The sequence below is a fragment of the Trachinotus anak genome, unplaced genomic scaffold (assembly GCF_046630095.1).
Source record: "Trachinotus anak isolate AG129_WGS33_773 ecotype Australia unplaced genomic scaffold, CSIRO_AGI_Tana_v1 ptg000003l, whole genome shotgun sequence".
NCBI classification, from domain to species: domain Eukaryota; kingdom Metazoa; phylum Chordata; class Actinopteri; order Carangiformes; family Carangidae; genus Trachinotus; species Trachinotus anak.
The window spans coordinates 357,501-380,372 of NW_027273854.1; the positions used below are offsets into that span (position 1 = coordinate 357,501).

The 22,872-nt window shown below is 44.0% G+C and overlaps 3 protein-coding genes across 7 annotated transcripts in view; 1 reads left to right on the forward strand and 2 right to left on the reverse strand.

Annotated features, from left to right (window-relative positions):
* The window catches only part of samd14 (sterile alpha motif domain containing 14), a 19,970-nt gene extending 14,388 nt beyond the window's left edge, over positions 1-5,582 (forward strand). For all 3 annotated transcript variants that reach the window (XM_071464080.1, XM_071464072.1, XM_071464087.1), the window contains 3 exons: positions 698-820; positions 1,396-1,551; positions 2,585-5,582. In XM_071464080.1, coding sequence (XP_071320181.1) covers positions 698-820; positions 1,396-1,551; positions 2,585-2,740 — 435 coding nt within the window. In that variant the 3' untranslated portion in view covers positions 2,741-5,582. The remainder of the gene's footprint in view (positions 1-697; positions 821-1,395; positions 1,552-2,584) is intronic.
* A 136-nt stretch (positions 5,583-5,718) lies between these two features.
* On the reverse strand, positions 5,719-10,974 carry LOC139609479 (granulocyte colony-stimulating factor-like). The gene is made up of 5 exons (XM_071464133.1): positions 10,515-10,974; positions 9,161-9,333; positions 8,964-9,074; positions 8,481-8,612; positions 5,719-8,401 (listed from the first exon to the last, which is right to left on the reverse strand). The coding sequence occupies exons 1-5, from the start codon at positions 10,528-10,530 to the stop codon at positions 8,216-8,218; spliced, it is 618 nt and encodes a 205-aa protein (XP_071320234.1). The 5' UTR covers positions 10,531-10,974; the 3' UTR covers positions 5,719-8,215.
* A 3,951-nt stretch (positions 10,975-14,925) lies between these two features.
* psmd3 (proteasome 26S subunit, non-ATPase 3) lies at positions 14,926-21,862 on the reverse strand. 3 transcript variants are annotated; one of them, XM_071464021.1, is made up of 13 exons: positions 21,713-21,862; positions 21,445-21,621; positions 20,348-20,538; positions 19,930-20,070; positions 19,372-19,508; positions 18,776-18,966; positions 18,521-18,624; positions 18,319-18,433; positions 18,063-18,182; positions 17,844-17,947; positions 16,985-17,140; positions 16,831-16,881; positions 14,926-15,203 (listed from the first exon to the last, which is right to left on the reverse strand). In XM_071464021.1, exons 2-13 carry the CDS (start codon positions 21,614-21,616, stop codon positions 15,126-15,128), a joined length of 1,560 nt encoding a protein of 519 aa, XP_071320122.1. In that variant the 5' UTR covers positions 21,617-21,621; positions 21,713-21,862; the 3' UTR covers positions 14,926-15,125. The 3 variants fall into 3 exon arrangements, with proteins under 3 accessions (XP_071320122.1, XP_071320102.1, XP_071320112.1); XM_071464001.1 differs by having other exon boundaries at positions 19,834-20,070; XM_071464011.1 differs by lacking the exon at positions 21,713-21,862 and having other exon boundaries at positions 19,834-20,070; positions 21,445-21,706.
* Between the last annotated feature and the right edge of the window lie 1,010 nt (positions 21,863-22,872).

Sequence of the window (22,872 nt, forward strand, 5' to 3'; positions counted from 1 at the left end):
AAAGTGATTTATAGTCCAGCTCCCACAGTCTCATGTTTGTCTTCACCACTGCCCTGTATGCTTTTAGGTTAACCAGCACACACACATTTCTGCTGTTAAAGCCTGTAACATGTTTATGTGTGTGTGTGTGTGTGCGAGAGTGTGTGTGTGTGAGTGTGTGTGTGTGAGTGTGTGTGTGCGTGTGTGTGTGTGTGAGTGTGTGTCAGTTTATGACTCAGTGTCTCCACCATTAAGCTCATAGGAAGGAGCTCCATTAAACATCCATCAGAGAGCCGCCTAATGGCTCTAAGAGACTTTACTCTGTGTGTGTGTGTGTGTGTGTGTGTGTGTGTGTGTGTTATTGATGTAACATTCTGATAATGACACTGTGTCTGTTCAGTCTGTTCTCATCACAGACTCAACAGTGAACTGATCTGATCATCTGATCGATGGATCTGATCAGCTGATCATCTGTTCCACTGTACCAGAAACTATTACAACACATCAGTCACATGTTCCTTCATGACCATGAACTGTAGTTCACACACACTGTCCTGCAAATGTGGGTTAGTCCGCTGCTGAAAATAGTTCCCCCAAAGTCACAGTTCCCTCCTGTGAGTTTGATGAGCAGCTGTTTGAGCAACCGAAACTGTTTATTTGAGGAGTTTTTGAACATTTTTGAAGAGTTGTTTGGACCTTCTCTCTCTCCGTCCTGCAGGAGTCGGCTCTGAGTGAGGAGTTCTCTCCTCCCCACACCTCCTCGTCTACCTCTCCTCCTGTCGACTCCTCCTCCTCCAGATCCTCACATCCATACCACACCCTGTCCCAGTCCTCTGATGAGGTAACACACACACACACACACAGATTCATCTCAAAAACACTGTTTACCTGCTGAGACGAAAGATGATAGAAAGAAGGAGAAAAGAGGCAAAGAAAATAAAAATCAGAAGACAGAAAAGAACAAAGGGACTGACATACAGATGTGTTAAAAAAATAAATGTGAAGAAAGGAAGGAAGAGGACAGTCAGAGAGAAACAGAGGGGAGATGTTCACAGGAACAAGAGAAAGAAAGAACGAGAGCAGCGTCATGAAACGTCACAGTTTCCCTGAGTGACACAGGTCTGTCGGTCCACCACCATCATAACAGACACGTAGAAATACTGACTAATTGATTAGTGGAGAAAATGACCAATAGACTAATTGATAATGAAATTGATAAGATCTGTCGTCACTGCACAGATTAATGTCACATGTGAATATACTGATATAGATTTAATGACAGACATTAACTCCTGCTCATTAACTCAGTCTTCACTGCACAACAACACAACAGCAGACTCACCTGGTTCAGGTGGAGTCAGTGTCCTGGTCTTAAAATAATAACCTGCCCCTCCCCCCTGATATCTCCCTCCCCAGCCCAGCGACGAGCCGTCCTGTGTGGTCTCCTCCTGGACGACTCAGCAGGTCTGTCAGTGGCTCCGAAGACTCAACATGGAGCAGTACGTCCCAGAATTCAGTGCGAGAGACGTCGATGGACAGCAGCTGCTGCAGATGGATGGCAGTAGGCTGAAGGTGAGGATGAGGATGAGGACGAAGAGGTCCATGTTCAGACCAGAGAGGTTGTGGGCTCAAATCCAGAACAAATCCTTTATGGTTTCTTTGGACTCAAACTACAACACATTTTTACATCAGAGTCTAAACCCAGAAACTAGATCAACCAAAACCACCAGAGATCTTCCTCAGAGACCACGAACCCAGACTGAAGAGCTGTAACTTTAAAGGACCGGTGTGAAGGATGTAGTGTTTTCATCACCTGAAACTAAGAATCTCTGCGTTTTCTTTGGCTCAGAATGAGACCTTCAGATCTCAGGGAACAGGTCTGTGACTCTACAGGGTCCCAGAGGGGACAAACCAAGCACCGTAGATTCTCCTCCACCCAGGGAGGGGTGAGGGGAGGGGTTGTAATCTGACTCCTCACCACCAGATAGCGCCAAATCCTACACACTGGTCCTTTAAGGGTCTGAGCATGCTCAGTACGTCAGGGGGAGACTGATGAGCAGTGACAGATTCTCATTTGACACAAAGACTCAAACTCAGACTGTTTCAGACAAAATCATGAAACAACCACTAAAATTATGTCAAAACAATTTTCACATTTGAGTGAAAAACTGATTTTTTTTTTAAATTTTACAGTAATGACTCATATCTCATTAATCTGACTCAGTATCTCATTAATTTGACTCATATCTCAATCTGTCTCAGTATCTCATTAATTTGACGCACATCTCATTAATTTGGGTCATATCTCATTAATCTGACTTTTTTTCATCCTGACTTTTCATCAGGTTTTTGAGTTTCACTGCACAAATCCATCTTGTTTCCTTAAAGTTTGTCTCTGAACTTTTCTGTTTACCGACATGTTATTGAAATGAAGCTCACAGGTGATATTCACCTGGAATGAGGGACATGAATGTTTTCATTAAAACTCTGCAGGAATTCATAAATGGTCCTAAGACTGAAGCATCAAAGGTATAAAGGTGTACATAAAAAGCATTTGTCTGTTTGTGACCGTGGTGACTCCTCACCTCCTCCTTGTCCTCTGCAGAGTCTGGGCGTGCTCAGTTCATCTGATCGCAGTGCTCTGAAGCGTCGCATTAAAGACATCCACACTGCAGCAGAGAAGGAGAGAAAAGCTCTGGACAAGCTGGAGAAACAGAAAGAGAAACAACGAAGGAAAGACCAGGAGCAGCGCAGGAACTGAAGACCACCACCAGAGGGAGACAGGGGACAACCAGGGGGGAGGACAGGTGGAGGACAAGAGGAGAGACACGAGGGAGAAAGAGAAGGAAGGACAGACATGAGCACGACAAACTGACAGTGTTTACAGGAGCAGAAAGGAGGAGCACAGATCTGTAGGAGGGAACATTCTGCAACAGAAACAATCTCTGTTTCAATCATCCTGGAAATCTCTAGTATGGCCGTCCAGTCTTGGGGAAAATCCTGGAAAAATCCTGGAAAATGACAACTGTCAACATGATGCCCTGGAGTTTGATGAGAGCAGAAGATGTAGACCTGGTCCTGGAGTCTGAGGCCAGATCCTGACGTGAAACGATTAAAACAGATTTCAGGCTCCACCTTCTATAAAGTTTGTTTCTACAGTGGCCTGTGAGGACAGTTTCTACACATTACAACATTTTTCCATTTACTCTGGCTTTATTTTGTTCCTGTCAGCGACATACACTATGATGAAAAATATTCACTAGTGACTGTTTCCATGGCAACAGTGAGACTAAAAGTAAACAAAATGTGACCATTGAAAACAAAAGAAATGTGATAACGTATCAGTGAATGAACTAAATGATGACATGAAAACAAATGAGCTTGTAAATGTTCTTTAGTCTGAAGGAAACACATGATGTGTTTGTTTCTCTTCATGTTTGTGTTTTGTCCTTCTGAGCCACTGTAACCTTTATAATTACAATTTGGTCCCCAGTATCCCACAATCCACTGCACACCAGAAACCTGTGTAAGGGTGCGTTCAGGTGCTGCTCGTCAACTCATTAAGCCTGAAACTAATGCTGTGAGCGGTGCTAAGGAGGAATTTGTATGGAAGCAAAGAAAGGTCATAAGAATTTGATTATAGAGGCAACTAAATACCTCAGTGTGAGATTTAATCACTGCTGAAAATTTAATGTTAACATGTAAATAAATAAAGCACTGAAACATTTGGCATCTGTTTATGTGATTTACCTTTAACATTTAAGAAAGTTTATTCCAGGTTGTGCAATTTTAAAGACTTAATTTTCAGTATTTCCTTCCTTGTTATTAATACATTCAGATTAAAAAAATAACACTTTCAAATTAGCAACTAAAAATGTCAAGTAATATTTTACTGATTAAACTTAAATTCCACTGTAAACTTAAAATTGATCATGGCCTTTCTTTGCTTCCATAAGAGGCACTTGAACACATGGTCAGTTTTTTTGTGATGTGACATCAACTCTTTGACAGACCCTGAACTGTGTCTCAGTCCAAGATCTGATCCTTCAGAGGCTCATCTGAAGACTGTGTCACAGCAGAGAGACTACTGTCTCATTTCAGAGGCTTCTTCAGGTGTGTCCTGCTTTACCTGGTCCAACATATCCCAAGATTCATTGCGCATAAGTAATGAAAATAAAATGTCATCAAACAGCACAGACAGAGACTGAGGATCACACAGTTAAATGTCAGTGTTGTGTTTCAGCTCAGTTCAACAGTAACGGTACAACTGTTAAAACCAACGACCTTAAAACAAAAAGAAAAGTTACGTGTTGTCAAGGTTGCTAGGCAACAGGAGCCGCAGTCGGTTTGGCCTTCGTGGTCTACTACGACTACGAAGGGCCACACCTTTGTAGACCACGTTACAAAGGATGCGGCCCCTGAAACAGGACACACTGTCTTATCTGCGGGGCAGCTTGAAGCCCCACCTCCTCCGATGGACCTTCTGTGGCAACCACCAGAGGAGGCGGAGCCTGAGCTGTGATGTTGCTAATAAAAATTTGATTTCTTAAAGCTGTGTGGGAATATTCTTGGTGAACATGTGGAGGCTGAGATGTGAAAACGGCTGAGACAGAATAAAGAGGAAGAAATAAAAACATTAGGTTCAGATTGTGAACCATCAGCTGTTCGAAGCTTCTTCCTGCTGCCTGACAAAAACAGAAAAAAAAGTCTGATGCTTGTTTCTGACACTGTCTGTAATGACTGACCTCCGACCTCTGCATCGTTCAAATAAATACATCAGTGACAAAACTGTGTTTTTCTGTTCCGTAACGAGCCCTGCAGGTTTCAGAGTTTTAACACTGAACCTGTTTGTTAGAGCTCAAAGATCCTCACTGTGAGGTTTAGTGAGAAACACTGACCGTTTAAACAGGAAGTGTGACACCTCCGGACTCCCAGCAGTGGCATGGCGTCAGGACAAGGAGAGTCTGACCAGTTAAACTTCCTCCAGACGTGTTTTAAACTGTAAAAATCCTCTGCCCTGATTCATACTTAGTTGAACATGTTTTCATAAAAGCTGGTCTGAAGCTCATCTACTCTGACTTCCTGATTAAGAAATCTGGACCAGGCCTTGGCCCCGCCCACCACCTGCTGGCTCCAGGTGTCCAGGTGACAGAGATGAGAGAATGAAGATGTTAGAGGAGGAAACATCAGAGAGACTCAGTCAGACCCAGACTCAGAGGAGGAGTCTGTTGAGACCAGAATCAGAGACTAGCAGACGGATCAGAACCGTTAGTGTAGTTAGCATCTGTTATTTGTTTATGTTGTTTGTTAGCTTTGTAACTGGCAGTGGCTGACACAGTGTTAGTGGTTGTGCTAATGCTAACTCTGGCTCTCTGTACTGACAAGGTTTCAGGTGTATTTAGCCCCGCCCCCCGTTCCCACAAGTTGACAGGATTGGAGATGATCCTGGATCTTTGGCAGGTGATTAGCTAAAAGTCAACTGTTTGTCAAGCGGCCCCTGACTCATTGGAGGCAGAGTCAGGGACCGCAGCCTCAACTCAGTTGGCTCCTGTTCATTGTATTGACCCAGCTTCAAATTTATTATTATCAACTCTCAGCAATGAACCATCACATCTGAAACCTTTGTTTGAATCACAAACTTTAACCCTTTAGCTACAGGCTAAACAAGTTAGCACCTGAACCAAACATGCTAATACATTATCCAACAGTTTAAAACAAGTGGGGAAGAAAATCTATGAAGTTAGTTATGGCTCAGTGTGTTCACCTCCTAGTGACACCAACAACAATAAATTATGTTATCACTTATATAAGTGTGTCACTGGAAAACAGACAACTTATCTGTCGGTACTGGGAAGACCCCCAGTGGAATGTATAACAATTTTCGGGAAACCATTTTATCCAAATATCACAGATACACTCATGAATCTGAACAGAATATGGTGTTTTTCAGTGAAGAAAAAGATCAAACACTTGATGCATCTTAGCAGAACTTCACTTACTTTTCCTGCAGTTTTCCTCCTGTGTGGGGTCAATGCCTCCCTCAGACTCCTCCTCCTCCTTCTCCTCCTCTTCCTCCTCCTCGTTAAAAATCAGCTGTATTTCTACATGTTGAAACACTTCACTCCAGTTATTCAGCGGATCAGCAGTGTGTGGAACCGGGAGTCAGTGAGTGGGAATGTTCCCTCCACTCAGCGGGGCTCCTGTAAGTCAGTCAGCCGTAAATCGATCCTGGTTGTCGTAGAGAAACTGCTCACTTTGCATCAGAAAACAGATAATCTCAATTTGCAGCTCGTCTCTATCATAAACAGCTCAAAAGTTATTTAATGTTTTAGGTGTAACATCCATGCTATGCTCGATTTGTTTGAGACAGAATATTGAGGCAGGAAAATGTGTTAGTGTGTCATTGTCAGTTAATAGTCAATATTTCTGATAGAAGTAATTTGAGATATTTTTCCTCTTCACTGCACATTTGATGTGTTCAGCGTCAGTTCAGAGGAATAATCCTGAAACTTGTTCAGACAGGAAGGAGAAAGGTGAAGACGTCCAGACAGAGCAGAAGATGGAGGAGAGAGACTTGCAGTACACCACTGATGGTTTTATAAATATACATATATAACAAAGTGACAGGAAAACTGTAGAAAACTGTTTTTATCATCATACAAATCAAACTTCATGAACACAGATTAGATTTCAACAATCATCAACACAACCGACACTTATAAATACAAATAAATAAAGTTTATTAATCACCCATGGGGTTTACTTCCTGTTTCAGTTTCACACCTGAACACGTCTGAGATACAAAGACAACAAGTCATTTACCAACAGAACATCTTCATGTTCAAACACACGTCTCTGACATCATTACTGACATCATCACTGCTCTGACATCATCACTGCTCTGACATCATCACTGTCGTTGCTCAAATTAAGAAGCTTTACTTCCTTTAGTGATTCTCTCTCTCTCTCTCTCTCTACTGCTTGTTTTAAACCTCTCTTATCCTTTAACCTCATTGATTCAATATTGAAAATATGTCAGATCAATACTATGGCTTCAGTGTGCTGCGACCACACGAGGTCACGACCCACAGCTTTGAAAAAACTGCTTCACAGAAATAAAATCACTCACACAAACAGAAACAGCAAAGCAATAAATATTTGATCATAAATATGGAATAAATATCAGTAATAAATAAATGATAAATAACCTGCAGCTGTTTGATCCGACCTCATTTCTCATGTGATCAGAGAGCTGATCAGAAATATTGATAAATATGAACATGGATTATTAACTGCAGAAACTGTTCATGTGAAGTTTCAGAGTTAATGTGACAAATATGATCCACTTCCTGTATCTCCTTCACAATAAAATCTGCCATTTCACATTAAAGTCTGACACCAGCTGAAACCAATGATCATTTATATTGATTAGTCTAAGAATCATTTACATTATTGATTAGTCTAATGATCATTTTCTTCTGAATCAAAATCAATTGTTTTGTCTGAAAATTGTCAGGAACTGTTTCATATTTTCTGAACCGATGATTAAAACTGATTGATGAACTGATCACTGCAGCTTAAACTATTTGACTTTTTGAACTAAAGTTTCAAAGTTCTGCAGAAACATGAACTTTGTTCCTAATAATCTAAAGAGATGTCTGCCTTCTTCCACTGCAGCGCATCATGCCTCTCTTCCTCCTCCTCTTTCTCTTCAAATTTCTGATAATCAATAACTCAAAGTCTCTGATTTGAACTCCTTAAACGTCGACCTGCAGCTTCAGCTCTTTTACTGATCTGTGTGAAGGACATGAAGAGAGAGGAAAGCAGCAAGTCCAGACCTGTGGAGCTGCTCCACCTGCGTTCACATTCCTGCAGGTTGAAGTCTTAATAGACGAGGCAGAGCTTTGATCCTCTACTGACAGACGAGGACAACGTGCTGCAACACACAAAGCACTCTGGGATATTTTCTGGATCACAGAGACGAGCTAACGAGTAGCTCAGAGGAAGCTGATCGCAGGGGAGTTGACTGTCACAATAAAAGGTCGGGTTTAGAGGCTTCCTGCAGGTGGAGGTTTTTGGGACATTGAATAAATAAATCGCCCGGTTGAAGAGACGGACGTCGTCCTGCAGCAGATTGTTCGTGTCTCTTTATTCATAATAAACTCCGTCCAAGTCGTCCTGATCTCTCCTGTGTCCTTGAACGCAGCAGTGTGTGTTCTCCCCTGGTGGGCGGGGCTTAGCGTGCACCTGCAGTGCGGGCAATGACTCTCAGGCTGCGGATCAGGTCGTGACAGAAGGAACGAAGCTGTGTCAGCGTCACGTGGACCGCCACCTGGACCTCGTAGCTGCTGAGATGTGAGGACAGATCCAGATTTGGGTTCTGATCTGAACTGTCGCCGCCGAGCTGAGCTGTCTCCTTCATCTGAAACACGCAGACAGACGTGTGAGGAGCCAATCACTGCTTACCTAAGCTGTGATGTCATCTCAGGTGTGTGTGTTACCTTGCTGATGTGTGTTAGCAGGTCTCTGAGGTCGGCTTGAAGGTCCGTCAGTCTGCCTAGTTTCTCAGACAAAACTCCCAGCAGCCCCTGGTACAACCGGCTGCCCGCCGACATACGGCTCACACACATGTCCTGCAGGGGGCCACACACACACACACACACACACACATCACAATATGTCACATGACATCACATGACACCACAGAGTATCACAGACTGAAACAGGCTGGTGGTGCAGTTCCTCCTCTAGGGGGCGACAGAGTCTCGTCCTGAATGAACCCCTCAGTCACAACAAGATCCATATCTAGATCCAGATCCAGATCCAGATCCACAAGGACACAGGTAACCTCCTCAGTCATCCCTTGAACTACCTTGAGGAATCAGTGACACCCCCCCCTCCACTTTCAACCTCTACAACCTCCTTAACAACCCAAAGAATCACGGATCAAAGGAAACACTGTGAGACTTCGAGGGCAGACTCACCAGTGTGAAGCGTTCGGACAGCGGTTTGATGACGGGACTGGCGGGGATGCCCAGTGATCTCACCATCATCTGCAGGTTTGTGGTCTGAGTGGAGGGGTCGAAGGTCAGACCCTGAGGAGTGGAGAAAGATGTTATTAACACATGAAGAAGAAGAACAGCCAGTCCAGCTGAACCAGCCAATCAGACCTGCTGTTTACCTCTGTGGTGACAGTGGCGGCGTGCACGGCGGGCAGATCTCTCAGGATTTTCTCCACCAGCGTCTTTGCTCGCTCAGCCGCCTCCCTGAAGGCCGGGGGAGGGTCCAACACCAGGCTGACAGGAGCTGATTGAACCAAAACTGCAAACAGGAAGCAGTGAAGCAGAGCAGCGACTGGAGGGAAAAGAAGAGTGAAGTGTATGGAGGTTGAATACTGCCAGAAAATAAAATGTAATATGACGTATGATAAAACAGATAATAAGAAGAGACAACATGTAAAACTAATAATACACCTTTATAATGGAAGTTAAGTTGTAATTGTGAACTTTATTTGTATAAATTAATCGTTAATTAATGCTTCATAGATCAGTGATAATATCTATCATTAATAAGAAAAACATTTGTTGGTTGTGAAAATCAATTTTTACTGTGTAAAATTTCACCCATTAGCAAGTTTGTTTACCAACAACTCTTTTTTTAATCAAATCAGAAAATAAACACCAGCCAGTGTTTTTTTACAACCTGCACAAGTTGTTCTTGTCTTATACCTGATTTATGAAGCATTAGTAAATTATTTTTTTAAGTGTTGATAAAAGCATTAGCTACTAAACTTTTTTAATCAATGTGCAAAAACCAAGAATAATATGACTGAGACAGGAACTGACACAGACTTGATTCACTGAGATGGATCAAGTGAAGTCAGGCTTCAACAGATTTCAATATTTGCCTCCAACAGGAGGAAAAATACATTTAAAGTTTTAAAAGTAGGTTTTTAGAGAGCACTAACAGGATGTTAGCTAAAGGAATACTACCAAAATAACAGTCTCCATCAATGCTAGTAGCTCTATGAAGCTAAACTTAAAATAAATGGTGCTTTGAGCTAATTGCTGTTTACCAGGTATTATCTTTACCATCTATTAGTGTGTTAGTATGCTAGCATGAGCTAATTAGCATAAACCACAGTACTGAACAAATTACAATGACACCTGATGATGGTGGATGAAGAGTCTGAGGATCATCAGCCATATTTTCTCTCTTAAAGTCTCTGGTTTCAGCTTTGTTATGGTCCCACTCAGCGTTTCTGGCACAAACAACCCTCCATACACAACGCGGTCGGCACTAAAAACCCCTCATACCGGCTGAGTCTCAGGTGAGTCCAGGTGTGCTGAGGAGGCGGAGGTGCGCGGGTCACACTGACCACATTCACATTGTGATCTTAAATGTGCGTCTGATACAGTTTGTTTTTGTCAGTGAAGTCAGATCACTTCACTCCTCCACCAGACTCTGTACATGTTTCTGCTGATTTTAGCAGCCCCCCCCCCCCCTCATCACAGGGATAATAAGTCGGGTCTTACCTGTCAGGGTGTTCATGTCTGTCACGGCGGCTGTGTGTCTCTCTGTCTCGGTGTCTGTCCGCCGACAAACTCGCTAAAATCTTCTTCGGCTTCCATTTGCAGGAGTTGGACTTTTTATCTGCAGCCTCTGCTGCGGGGTTTTCCATTGACCGACTGCACCGTCACCGACTCACCGCGGAGTCATCCGATAATTCCCGAAGTGTCGAAGCTTGAGAAACTTGTTGCGTAACGAACCAACGTTTAAAAAAAACACACAATAGGAATGAGCCGTGAAGGCTGCAGGGACCAGACACACGGAAACCGCAGGGGTCCTACCTGCTGGCGGTAAAACACGTGACCTCACACCTGTATTTCCGGTGAGATCCAGACTGTGGAGTCCGAGAGGTCAGAGTTCACGTCAGTTTCATTGCTGAGGAACAATGTAATTAACGTTTCTTTGTGTGACTTTGTCTCCAGGTTTTCAGGCTCATTAAATCAGTGATTCTCAAAGTGGGGTCCGCGCCCCCAGCGACCCCCCAGCACAAAGGGGAGCAATTCATTTTCACTGTAATTCCATCCATAGCAACACAATGACAGAACGTATGGAAACTCTGTTTCAACACTTTGTGTAACTGTGATCAGATCCGTCCAGTACTGTACTAGTATACTACTCATCATCATCATCACCATCATCATCATCATCATCACCATCATCACCATCACCATCATCATCATCACCATCATCATCATCATCATCACCATCACCATCACCATCACCATCATCACCATCACCATCATCATCACCATCATCATCATCACCATCATCATCATCACTATCACCATCATCATCATCACCATCATCATCATCATCATCACCATCACCATCACCATCATCACCATCATCATCATCATCATCATCATCACCATCATCACCATCACCATCATCACCATCATCATCACCATCATCATCATCATCATCATCACCATCATCATCACCATCATCATCATCATCATCATCACCATCATCATCATCATCATCATCATCATCATCAGGCAGCGGTGGAGCAAAAACGATCCTTTGAAGTAACAATATTGAAATATTAAAATATGAAACGACAGAAAAATCTCTCCTATTCTCTCCTGAGAATATTTTATTATGATCCTATTAGATTCTTGATCCTGAGTCTAAGCTGCAGCAGAATCTGTAAAATAAATACACAGCAGCACAAAGTGCAGTATTTCTCTCTGAGTCATAGTATAAAGTATCATTTAATGGAAATACTCAGGGAAAGTACCTTAAAACACTGAAGTAGTTGAGTAAATGTACTTAGTTACTTTTCGTCGGTGTTGGTGAGATGAACAGAACAGAAAACATGAACCATCTGATGGTTTTCAGATTAATGCTGCGTTCAAATCGCATCAGATTATCGTAGTTAGGAGCGTCCGACATGTAGACACCCGAGACCACCGCTCAGTGTTATATTACACACACGTAACAGGCCTGTTTTATTTGAGCCTTCATCACAGCACCTGAACGCACCATCAGCAGGTCTCAGGTGTTTTTAAGGAGGACTGGGGCGAATGAAGGAGATGGAGATATGAGCTGGTTGATGAAATCAAATATATAATCAGAGGTGCAGAGGCAGACAACTGCTTGGGGCCCCAGGCTGTTAGGGGGCCCTTGAGGGCTGACAAACTTTACTCCCCAGCAGTGTGGCTTCCTCCCCCTGAATCGACCAATGGATGAAATCTCAGTAGGAATCTTAGTAGGAATCATAGCAATTTCTTATCTAGGGTCCCAGAGATTGTACAATCCCTACTGTTTGTAATAATCTGTAAACAGAGAATGTCATTTATTTTTATAATTTTTTAGTTGCTTTTTTGGTTCTGACAACATTGTTTTATTTATTTTTACAGATGAATTTATTCTGATTTTTGGTCTCAAGGTTCTGTTTATCTTCTTTAAACATCTGGTTTTGTCTTTATTATTTATTGTTTCATAGCTGTTTTATTGTTGTGTTTGAGGAGCGTCACTCTGATCCCTCTGTGTGTGTGTGTGTGTGTGTGTGTGTGTGTGTGTAGTGGTTTATTATTCAGCTTCACTTCATGTGCATCGTCATGTTTCTTTTGAAGAAATCCTGGAAGATCAGTGAGTCAGCCTCAAACACACCTCGTAGGGTTGGTGCTGTTTCCTCATCGAGCTGCTGCAGAGGAAACTTCACTGGAAAATAACAAACTACTGAAGAGCAGCTTCCTCCTCATGGATCTGAAGACTTCACATTAAAAACATGAGATAAACTGATAAAAGCTCCACATTTCCCTCTAAACTCCTTTAAAAGTTTAGTTTCTGCTGTTTGAGGCTCAAAGATCAGACAGAAGAAATGATTTAAGAACTGTTGTAAATGTTTTTATTGAAATGAAGGATCTGAGAACAAAAGGGTTAATGACAGCAGGAAGTAAAGAGCATGGAAACAGACTCAGGATAAAATGTGATGAAACAGTTGAAGGATGTTTGTTAAATCCTGCAGAGATCTGACGCCTGTGTTTCACAACCAAACGGTTTCCTGCTGATTCACACAATAAGACTCAGAGATGATCACTGTGCTGCGTCCCTGACACCTTAATTATAATTATAATTATAATTATTATAATAATAATTATTATTATTATTTCAGACACATGAACATTCAGCAGTATCTGAACCTTGATTTGAAGTTCACATCCTGTCTGTGTTGCTTCAGATTTTATCAGTTGATCAAAAATTTTGTGTCTAAATTTTTCATGTGAAGTGAAAATAAAAACACGTCAGAGGAGAACGACTGAAAAACCCAGATAATCGACAGATAGTTATTGGTAATCAATAACTTCCTTCATATTAGAGGTGGAAAGTCACTAAGTCCCTTCACTTTCACTTTCAGACAAATGAGGAACATCCAGGTGACAACACCTGACACAGCCTCATCATTTTAACAATGTATAAATAAAGGTTATTCAAAACAAAATCTGGAAAATTTCAAATTAAAAGAAGAAGTTAACTTTATTATCTATCATTTTAAATCAACTGTGATCAAATGAACTTACTAGCTTTCCAAGGCTTTCATCCGTATTCCACAGTTTCTTCAGTAAAGGGAGCTGGCTCAGATTTGCAGGGAGAAGCCAGCTCCACCTGCAGAGGAAGACCATGAGATAATCTCAAAAGCTCTGCACAGAGCTGGACCTTGAGTTCAGAATACACACGAGAAACATGGATTTAACTCAGGCAGCAGATGAAGTGATGAAGATAAATGAAGATAAATGAAGTGGACAGATGACTCTTGTTTAAGGTTCTTTCAGCTATGAATTCTGGGAGATAAACATTGATGTTTTTATTTGACTTCACTGTTTGTTGAGATTCATTCATGTGACATTGAATCAAACTTTCCTCTAAACCACCTTTAATGTGAAAATCTCTTCCTCTTCCTGTCGCTCACAGGCACTGATTCACAGTTTGTGTCAGTTTTGAATGAACTCGGGTCCAAAGCCTGAGGCTGGTTCCAGATCAGCTGACTCAGAGGTTGTGAAACGTCTCCAGCTGCAGGAGCTCGGGGTGATGCGGCTGCGGGGAAAAAGCTTGGGCTGATCAGACCAATCAGCTTTAAGTAAAACAGGAAGTCCTAAGAGTTTGGATGAAGGGAAACATCCACCAGCTGATCTGAGGATGAAGCTCGTGTGTTTACTGAGGGTGATGATCAGTTTGTTTTAGTTCTCATATAAATAAACACACTTTTCCCATGATGCATCTGAACAGTTGTGTAACAGCAGTTTCATGTCCTGAGTCATTTTCTGCTTCGTCAGCTCAACACGGCTCTGAGGTTTTTCACAAACCTGGAGTCGAGCTGAGACCTGGTCCAGAGGACCCGGAGAGAGCCACCAAGACCTGCTGCAGAGACCTGGTCCCTCACTGATCACCAATGTTAAATCCAGAGTCTTCATCATCATCATAATCAGACTGCTGAACCAGTATTTGTTTCATGGCTGAGTCTGAGACAGAAATGATTTGAATGAACTTTATTGACAGATGTTGGACAGAGACGAAGCTGAAGGTACGACACAGATCAGCTGTTCAGTTGGCTCAATTTGATTTTCACCATTTTCAGATTCACTTAAGACAGAGTAAAAACCTGAAGAAAACCTGTAGACCGGTCCCCTCCGCGCTGGGGAGGAGTTTCAAACTGTTGCCATGGTAACAACAGAGAGCATCTCATGAATTAATGAAACGTTTAATTACCCCTGATGTTCAACAGCTGGACAGATGTGGTGTTTTAAAATGGGCTAATGTTGGAAGCTGTTTTCACTTCCACATCATCTGAAACTGGAAATTACAGAGTGGAGTTTGGTTTGAAGCTTCAGAGAAAAGACTACATTACCCAGAAATCCACAAACACAAAGCGTGTGTAAACAAAATGAATTTTATTTGTCTCAGTGAGAGCAAAACAAACAGCTGCAGATTAAAGTTCAGAGGCTACACAGCAGAATACACACCAGAGAGAAAAAAGAGGAGAGGGGCATTGTGGGTAATAAGTGATCTACTAACAACGTGCCAATGCACATGCAGAACTACTTCCTGTCTGCACAGGAAGTCCACACAGAGGATCATGGGAAGCTGTCATCGTCATCTTCAGCCATTTCTTTGGCGAACTCCAGGTCCTGCTGCTCACGCTCCCGACGCTCCTGAATACACCACACACACACACACACACACACACACACAGAGACAGTAAAAAGCTCATGTTAGGCTCTAAACCAGGGGTACTCAAATACAAATCTTCAAGGGCCACAAAGATGATTTTCAGTGACTCAAAGATCCATTTATTGAGGTCGGTCAGGCCAGTTTACCATTAAGTTTAACAAAAATAAATCAGCACCTCCATAGAGTCGTAACAGGTAACAAACAAACATATCAAGATCTCAGGAATCAAATAGAATGAAAAACTATTTTACATTCTAAGTGTGTCTGTGTGAAACAGCTTAATGAGAGAAATTTTTCAGTCCATTCTTCTTTGAATTGGCGATTTTCACTGCCCACCTTTCTTTTGGCAGATAATTTGGAACACGCCATTTTCGTGCAACCTTTTTTTTTCGTGCGCAATCTAGGCTCCTCCCCTGCTCTCTGGCAAAGTGACAATGCGAACGGCTTCACAAGCGAAAGTGAAACTTAAAAATGCGCTCGCAGCGCGATCCATTAACAGGCTGTCTGTGTATCGTTGGCATGGAGACAAGTCCCGATAGGTATACGTGTTGACCCAACCAAAACACAAACTGAAGAAATAACAGTTCGGGGGCCACAAATAGGTGGCCGGCGGCCCGGGGGCTGCCTATTGAGTACCGCTGCTCTAAATCAACGACACCACAGTCACATGACTTCACCGTCACCACCACTAACCTCCAGCCTGTAGTCTGATTCAGCTCTGAGCTCTTCTACAGAAGCCTTTCCTCTGACAGTTAGTGACAGTCTGTAGAAACACAGCGAGGCTGTAAAGGTGGACTGGTGAGGAGGTCGGTTTCATGTTGGACTGATGACGTTTAACGTCCCCGACAACCTCTGTCGTCTCATTTACACTCGTTAGCAACCGGCCTTTTTAACAGGCAGAGAAGCTTCTAGAATCAGGACTGAGGGATTTACTGATGGATCTGATGTCAGAGAATCAAACCTGAACATGTCTGAGCTGCTGTTAAACACAGACCTGACTTCAGTCATCAAGCAGAAACACATTCAAACACCAGAGACTCAGGACCAGTGACAGGAAGTGAGGACATGTGACTGAAGTCCAGGTGTCAGGACTCAGTCCTGCTGAACTCTGTTAATGTTGAAGTTGGAGGATGTTTGTACGACCACAGAGATACAGACACTTGTTACCATGACGACCAATCACAGCTGATTCAGAGGTAACAGGTCCAGCTGATGGTGACTCAGGACTAAGGTGAACTATCAGTGGTGTGTGTGTGTGTACTTGTACTTGCTACATAGTAAGGACCAAAAAAAGTATTTTACTAACAGAGTGAGGACATTTTGGGAAAGTGAGGACATTTTGGCCGGTCCTCACTTTTTGAGACACCTTCAAATCACATTTTGAGGGTTAAGACTTGGTTTTAGAGTTATGGTTAGAATTAGGTTTAGGTTAAGGTTTGGGTCAGGGTTAGGGTTAGGCACTCAGTTGTGATGGTTAAGGTTAGGGTAAGGGGCTAGGGAATGCATTATGTCAATGAGTGTCCTCACAAAGATAGAAGTACAAGTATGTGTGTGTGTGTGTGTGTGTGTGTGTGTGTGTGTGTGTGTGTGTGTGTGTGTGTGTGTTACCTCTGCTGACTCCAGGTCTTTGTTGTAAGCTTTGGGAGGAAACCTCATGGCCTGCAGGAGGAGACAGAGCAGGTCACTGGTGTGTGTGTGTACAGGTGTGTTACCTTCACAGACATGTTGTGGATGTCCAGGTGTGTGTGTACAGGTGTGTTACCTTCACAGACATGTTGTGGATGTCGAGGCAGAAGGAGATTCTCTGGTGAAAAGCAAGCTGAGGCTCTCTGGTGCCGTAGATGTCCATGGTCTCTTTTGATTGGACGAAGCCCTTCTCATGGTTGATGCTCGCCTCGATCACGCCATCACGGATTGCCTGAACGACACGGACCTCATCAGAACAAGACAACACACCTGGTGCAGACAGGTGCTACAGCTGTGTCCTGTATTATGTGTTTGTGTGAGAGTGTGCACTCTGTTCCTGCAAGGATCTCTGAGTCACTCTGCAGGTGTCTCTGAATGGCTGGATTTATGGGGTCGCCCTGAGGAGCGCCTGCTGCTGATTGGTCTGTGGGTAGAGTTTTCAGGGTCAGCTGAGAGTTTGAATCAGAGACTCTGGAACCAGATGTCCACACATCAGCATGACGTCAGCTGTGACAAGTCACATGACCAAACACCCACAGGATCTCAGTACTGACAGCAGAGGCACCGAGTGTGTACTTCAACAGTTCATATGCTAGTAATCAATTTATGTATTGATCTGGAATATTTTACACCAGACATATAGATTGTTCGTGGTCCGTGGACTGGTTTGTGGTCCATGGACTGGTCCGTGGTCTGTGGACCTCGATCCCAGTGACGTAACCAGGCCTTGTTTGACCTGGTGACAGATGTTCCTCAGTGACTGATGTTTCCACAGTGATATTTCTGCGTCATCAGCTGAGACAAACTCTGACACAGGTTTAGTTTAGTTTTCTCACCTGACGACACAGTGTGTGTCTGTTTGTCTACCTGTTGTGTTTTTGCTTTTATTTATTTCTACACTTTCAACAAGATGCTTTGAGCTTTTTCCTTGTTACCTTGGCAACGATGAACTCGGCATCCTCAGGACTGTCGAGCTGGAGCTTCTGAGCGATGTCGGCCAGAGAGATACGAGAGTACGACAGGCTGATCATACGCACACCTGACACACACACACACACACACACACACACACACATTAAAATCTCTCTCAGCTGATATCAGGCTGTAACAGTAACATGTGATGTCAGAGGTGGCGTCGCCTGTGATTGGCTCACCCGTCTTGATGACGTTGTGTCTCAGGCGGATGATGAGTGTGTACGTCCCATCAGTCTGAAACTTCTCCCCAAACTGCTCCAACGCCTGGTTAAACTTGGCCAGGTTACCTGTTCTCACCGCTACACACACACACACACACACAAGAGGACCCAATTAAAGAGGTGACTTGTAAAGTGGGACATTTTTCTTCATTCTTCAGACCTGGTGTCAGACTCAGGGTCAGACCTGGTTTCAGACTCGGGGGTAGATACTGACCCTGTGTGAGCAGGAAGTAGGGCATCAGTGACCTCTTGAGTGACGGCTGTCTGAATTGAAGCCGGTCAGGAATCTCCCCGAGCAGCAGCTCCACCACGATCAGCAGCTTGTGGACCTGAGGTCAGAGACACTTCATGTTCCTGCAGCACTGACAACAACAACAACAACAACAACAACAACCCCCTCAGTGTCGCTCACTCACCGTCTGTTTGAAGCCCACAGCTGTGTGCTGCGGAGCTTTCCTCAGAGCGTTGGTCAACGTCCTGCGAGCCTCCGAGTACTCCAGCTGGATCGCCTTGATACGACCTGCAGGTCACAGGTGAACACACACAGGTCATTACAGGAGCACACAAGGAAGTCCAGATACCGAAGTACAGGTAACATGAGACCAGGTTACACTGTCCCCCATGGTACATGAGCCCTCACAGTCTCACAGCAGCGCAGGTGTCAGTCTCACCTGTGTAGTAAAGGTATCTGGCCCACTCGTTGTTGTTGGCGAGCTCAGGGAACACTGACTTGGACACCAGCTTCTCGGCCTGGTCGTACAGGTTGAAGTGCAGGTAGTTCCTCAGCAGCAGGTTGAGGAGAACGGCCTGACCGTCGGCGTCGTGACGCAGAGTCGCCGTACGTAGGCGCGTGTGGAGGAAACTGGGAGGGTTCAGAACAGAGACAGAGGCTGTTAAAGTCAGAGCGGTGGTGCAGCTCCCTGCAGACCCTGTGTGGTCGTCCACCTGCAGCTGGACCGTCTGACCTACAAACAGCACACGAGTCTGTGACTGTTCAAATATAAAGGAGCTGCTGCTTCTGTTCATCCTGTTTTCTAGCACATGTGGAACCTGACTGTAGTGTAGAGAATGTGTCCACATCTGTACTGAAGTATGAGCTTCAACCCTTCAGGTCAAAAGTGACCTCAGTGACCTCGCAGTGACCTCGCAGTGACCTCAGTATGAGGCAAAAGCTTGTGCTTGACATGCACCTCTAACTGCAAACACAGCACCAGCCTGTGTGTCTGTGTGTGTGTGTGTGTGCGCGTGTTTGTGTATGCACGTGTACCTGCGTATGGTGTCGAACTGGTTGAGGAACTCGTACACTCTGGCGTGGTAATAATAACACTTAGCAGCCACCAAATCCAGAGCTCTGCGGTTCTTTGAGCCGATCTTCTGCAGCAGGTCGTCAGACACTTTCTGAGCCTGGAACAACATCATCATCATCATCATCATCATCATCATCATCATCAGCCACAAAAACAACTAACACTGAAGCACATGTCACACAGCAGCATACAGTACTTCAGAGACTGAGTACGGAGTCAGAGAGGGGCCATAAAAATAAATCAATGAGAAAATAAATGATAAAGACAAATAAAAATATTTCAAAGCATTTTAGCATCTTCAGGGAATTTTACAGCATCAAAAGCACAGTTTTATTTACTACAGCACCAACAGTATTCCTAACTCCCCTCTCCATGTTTACACTTTCACTGCTTTCTGCCTATTACCTGCTCTGATGCTTCACCTGTTCAGTTTCTTGAGAAGCTTTAGTCTTTTCTAGTTTGTCAGTGATGTCACAGAGTGACAGGTGAGTCAGAGACCATGTGACCAACAGACAGACCTCAGTGTATCTCTTGTTGTTGGTCAGGTGAACCACCAGCAGCAGCTGCAGATAAGCCTCCACCTCTGGCAGCAGAGGAGCCGACGCTGCTTTACCTGTCCTGGGACGAAACTGGACGTCTCCGTCCGCCATCTCCATCGGCTGAGAGACACAGAGCGAGACAGCAGCAATCAACAGTGATTATCTGATCAGGTATTGGTGGTAAACGCCTGTATCACAGAATATTAAAGTGATAGTTGTGGTTGTGTGATGTGGGGGTAGTCATGTGTAGTCAGTGTGTTACCTGTTGTAGATTCAGATATGACTACCTCACACACCCCGACATCACATGACATGCCATTTTATTTATTTATTTATCTATTTTTGGACGGGTTAATCAATACTGAAGCCGATCACCAATCACGTTGTGGCTCCTCACCTCCTCCAGGAAGCCCAGCAGGAAGTCTCTGGTGCTGGTGTTGTTGGTGAAGAAGCCACAGATGGCTTTATGCAGCACGTTGGTGTTGAGCCGGCGGCTGGTGGACGGTAATGCTCGGAGAGCACGGAGAACAAACCGAGGCTCCTTCCCCGACACAGCCTTCTCTATCTGCTTCACATGCTCCTTAATGTCTAAGTAGGAGAAGACAAAGATCACAACAGAAGGAGGTGAAGAGCAGACAGAAAAGGGGGAGTAGATGTAGATCAAAGAGGAAATGATGAAGATCAGAGGAGGAGGTGATGAAGAGGAGGTGTGGCCCAAAACAAGACAGGAAGAGCAGAAACAGAAACAGCAGCAGAGTTTGATGCAGAACTTCATTGATAATTTGAGCCGTTTTAGCTCCAGTGTCTCACAGTGAAACATGAACATGAGATGCAGTCACATGATGTCAGTGTTTCTCACCAATCATTATTCAGTTCAATAAAACTATTGATCCTCCAGAAGCTGTAGTGGTTTTGATAACAGATGAAAAGTTTCAGTCCCCTGTAAACTGGCGAGATCAATTTTTCGCAGACTAAACTATCGACTGAAGTCTCACGTGAACCTGGTCCAGGTTTGAAGTTTTTGCTCAGACCTGGTCTGATGTGGACTGAATGCAGAAATATCGTGTTTCACAAACAGAGGTTTAACAAGTCTCCATGTTAATCTAGTCTAGGTCTGACAAGTCTACATTCAGTTGGGGTTTATGTAGTCCTGGTCTGATGTGGTCTGTAAACCAGCTTTTACTATTTACAGATGAAACAGAATCATCACAGTCCACTGACCCCAGGTTTTACACTGGTTTGGGTTTTTCTAGTCCAGCTCAGATGGGGCTACATTAAGTGGTTTCGAGCTGGACCTGGCCTGATGTGGTAAACTCTCCGTGAAACCCCCTCCTCTCCTGAAACTAAACGGTTTTTGACCGGTTAGCTCCTCCGGTGTCTGTTAGCCCGACATGCTAACAGGCTAACACCGCAGCGTAAACACGGTCTCCGGTGGTAAACCGGCTCTTGTCCGGGGCTGTCCCGGTGCTTTTAACGGTGTTATGAACTTTTTACCGTCCAGGGTCAAGCTGTCCTGCTCTTTTGGCTGTTTAGCCGCGTTGGCCGCCTCCTCCTCCGGCATCTCCACATCCTGCGGCTCCGGGCCCGGGTCCTTAGGCTTCTCGGATTTGGAGTCCCGGTCCCGACCTCCCGCTTTGTCCCGCCGCTTGGCCGCTGTCTCCTTCATGATGTCTGGAAGACAAACGGCAGACAGTGAGGAGAAACACGGAGCTCTGTCGGTCTGAACAGGAGGAAGAGGACCGGGTCTGAACCGGGTCTTTACCTGCACAGTCACTCTGTTCCTCAGGCTGACGTCACAATGACTGGCAACTGTTGGAGCGCGGCGCATTGTGGGACACGGCAGGCAGTAAGAGATGATCGCAGAAACAGCAGAGCAGACTCAGATAATCGATAACAGACACACACACACACACACACACACACTTTAGTAGCCATATATATGTGTCTTTGTCTTTGTTGTGTGTCCTCCTGAACATCACCGTGTGGACACTGAGAGACACCGGAAACCGGACTCAAACATACTGAAGCTGAGTCAGATTCTCCTGATCCGGAGTCACTGTGTCTCATTCAATAGCAGCTTTTGATTTAAAAATGACATTACTCTATAAATATTCACAGTGAATGCACCACATTAGACCGGTTCAGTAAGATCTTTAATCAGAACTTTCTATGTTCTACATGTTCACCTGTAGGTTTTGACTGGAGCCCGACTAATTCAGGATCAGGATCAAGACTGAAACTCATCATCAGGTCACAGGACACACGGGAACACATGACATAAAATCCATACATAAATAAATAGTTTGGTTTGACTCACACACAGCACCTCAGTGGCTGGTGTGGGGACACCAGGGCGGACTGGTGCAGGACTGATGGGACCATGAGACCAGGACGTTGTTGATGCTGCTGGAAGCTGAAAACCATCATGAGTCTCTTCTCTTGTCATGATACCACAGATATATTTATGTTCAGACATGTTCTTGTACGGAATGTCTGTTATTCCACATGTAGCAGCTACAGGGAGAAACTGGTTTCTACATGACAGAGCAGGAAAGAGGCATTTTTTACAAAGTCAAAGTCAAAGTTTGAAAACTAACATTTGTCATTTTAAAAAGATTTAAACACTTTTTGCAGAAAGATCAGTGACATGAGCTCTGAACTCATTTAGAACCACATCAAACACAAATATCTCTGTCACTGTATGAGCCTCAGTTGAAGTCGGTTTCAGATAAACACCATGACAAATATTTGAGACAAAAACATTTCAAAGTAAAGAAATGTATAATTGGTGGAAAACATGAGGGAACTGGACAACAGCTCTCTGATGATGCAGTGACCTGGGAGCCAGTTACCATGGTAACAGCTTTAATTAAACAAGGCTGAAACTAACTGTGGGTGTCTGAAGATGTGTAGCTACATCCC

Excerpts from the sequence above, each read along its gene's own strand:
- LOC139609479 (XM_071464133.1), bottom strand. Across the intron at positions 9,075-9,160 it reads CCGCCACTGTCACCACAGAG|GGTCTGACCTTCGACCCCTC; the intron begins GTAAACAGCAGG and ends TCCACTCCTCAG. Across the intron at positions 8,402-8,480 it reads TGCTAACACACATCAGCAAG|ATGAAGGAGACAGCTCAGCT; the intron begins GTAACACACACA and ends TGCGTGTTTCAG.
- psmd3 (XM_071464001.1), bottom strand. The coding sequence starts at position 21,616 with ATGAAGGAGACAGCGGCCAAGCGGCGGGACAAAGCGGGAGGTCGGGAC. Across the intron at positions 20,071-20,347 it reads TGCTGGGCTTCCTGGAGGAG|CCGATGGAGATGGCGGACGG; the intron begins GTGAGGAGCCAC and ends TGTGTCTCTCAG. Across the intron at positions 18,625-18,775 it reads CAGATACCTTTACTACACAG|GTCGTATCAAGGCGATCCAG; the intron begins GTGAGACTGACA and ends TGTGACCTGCAG.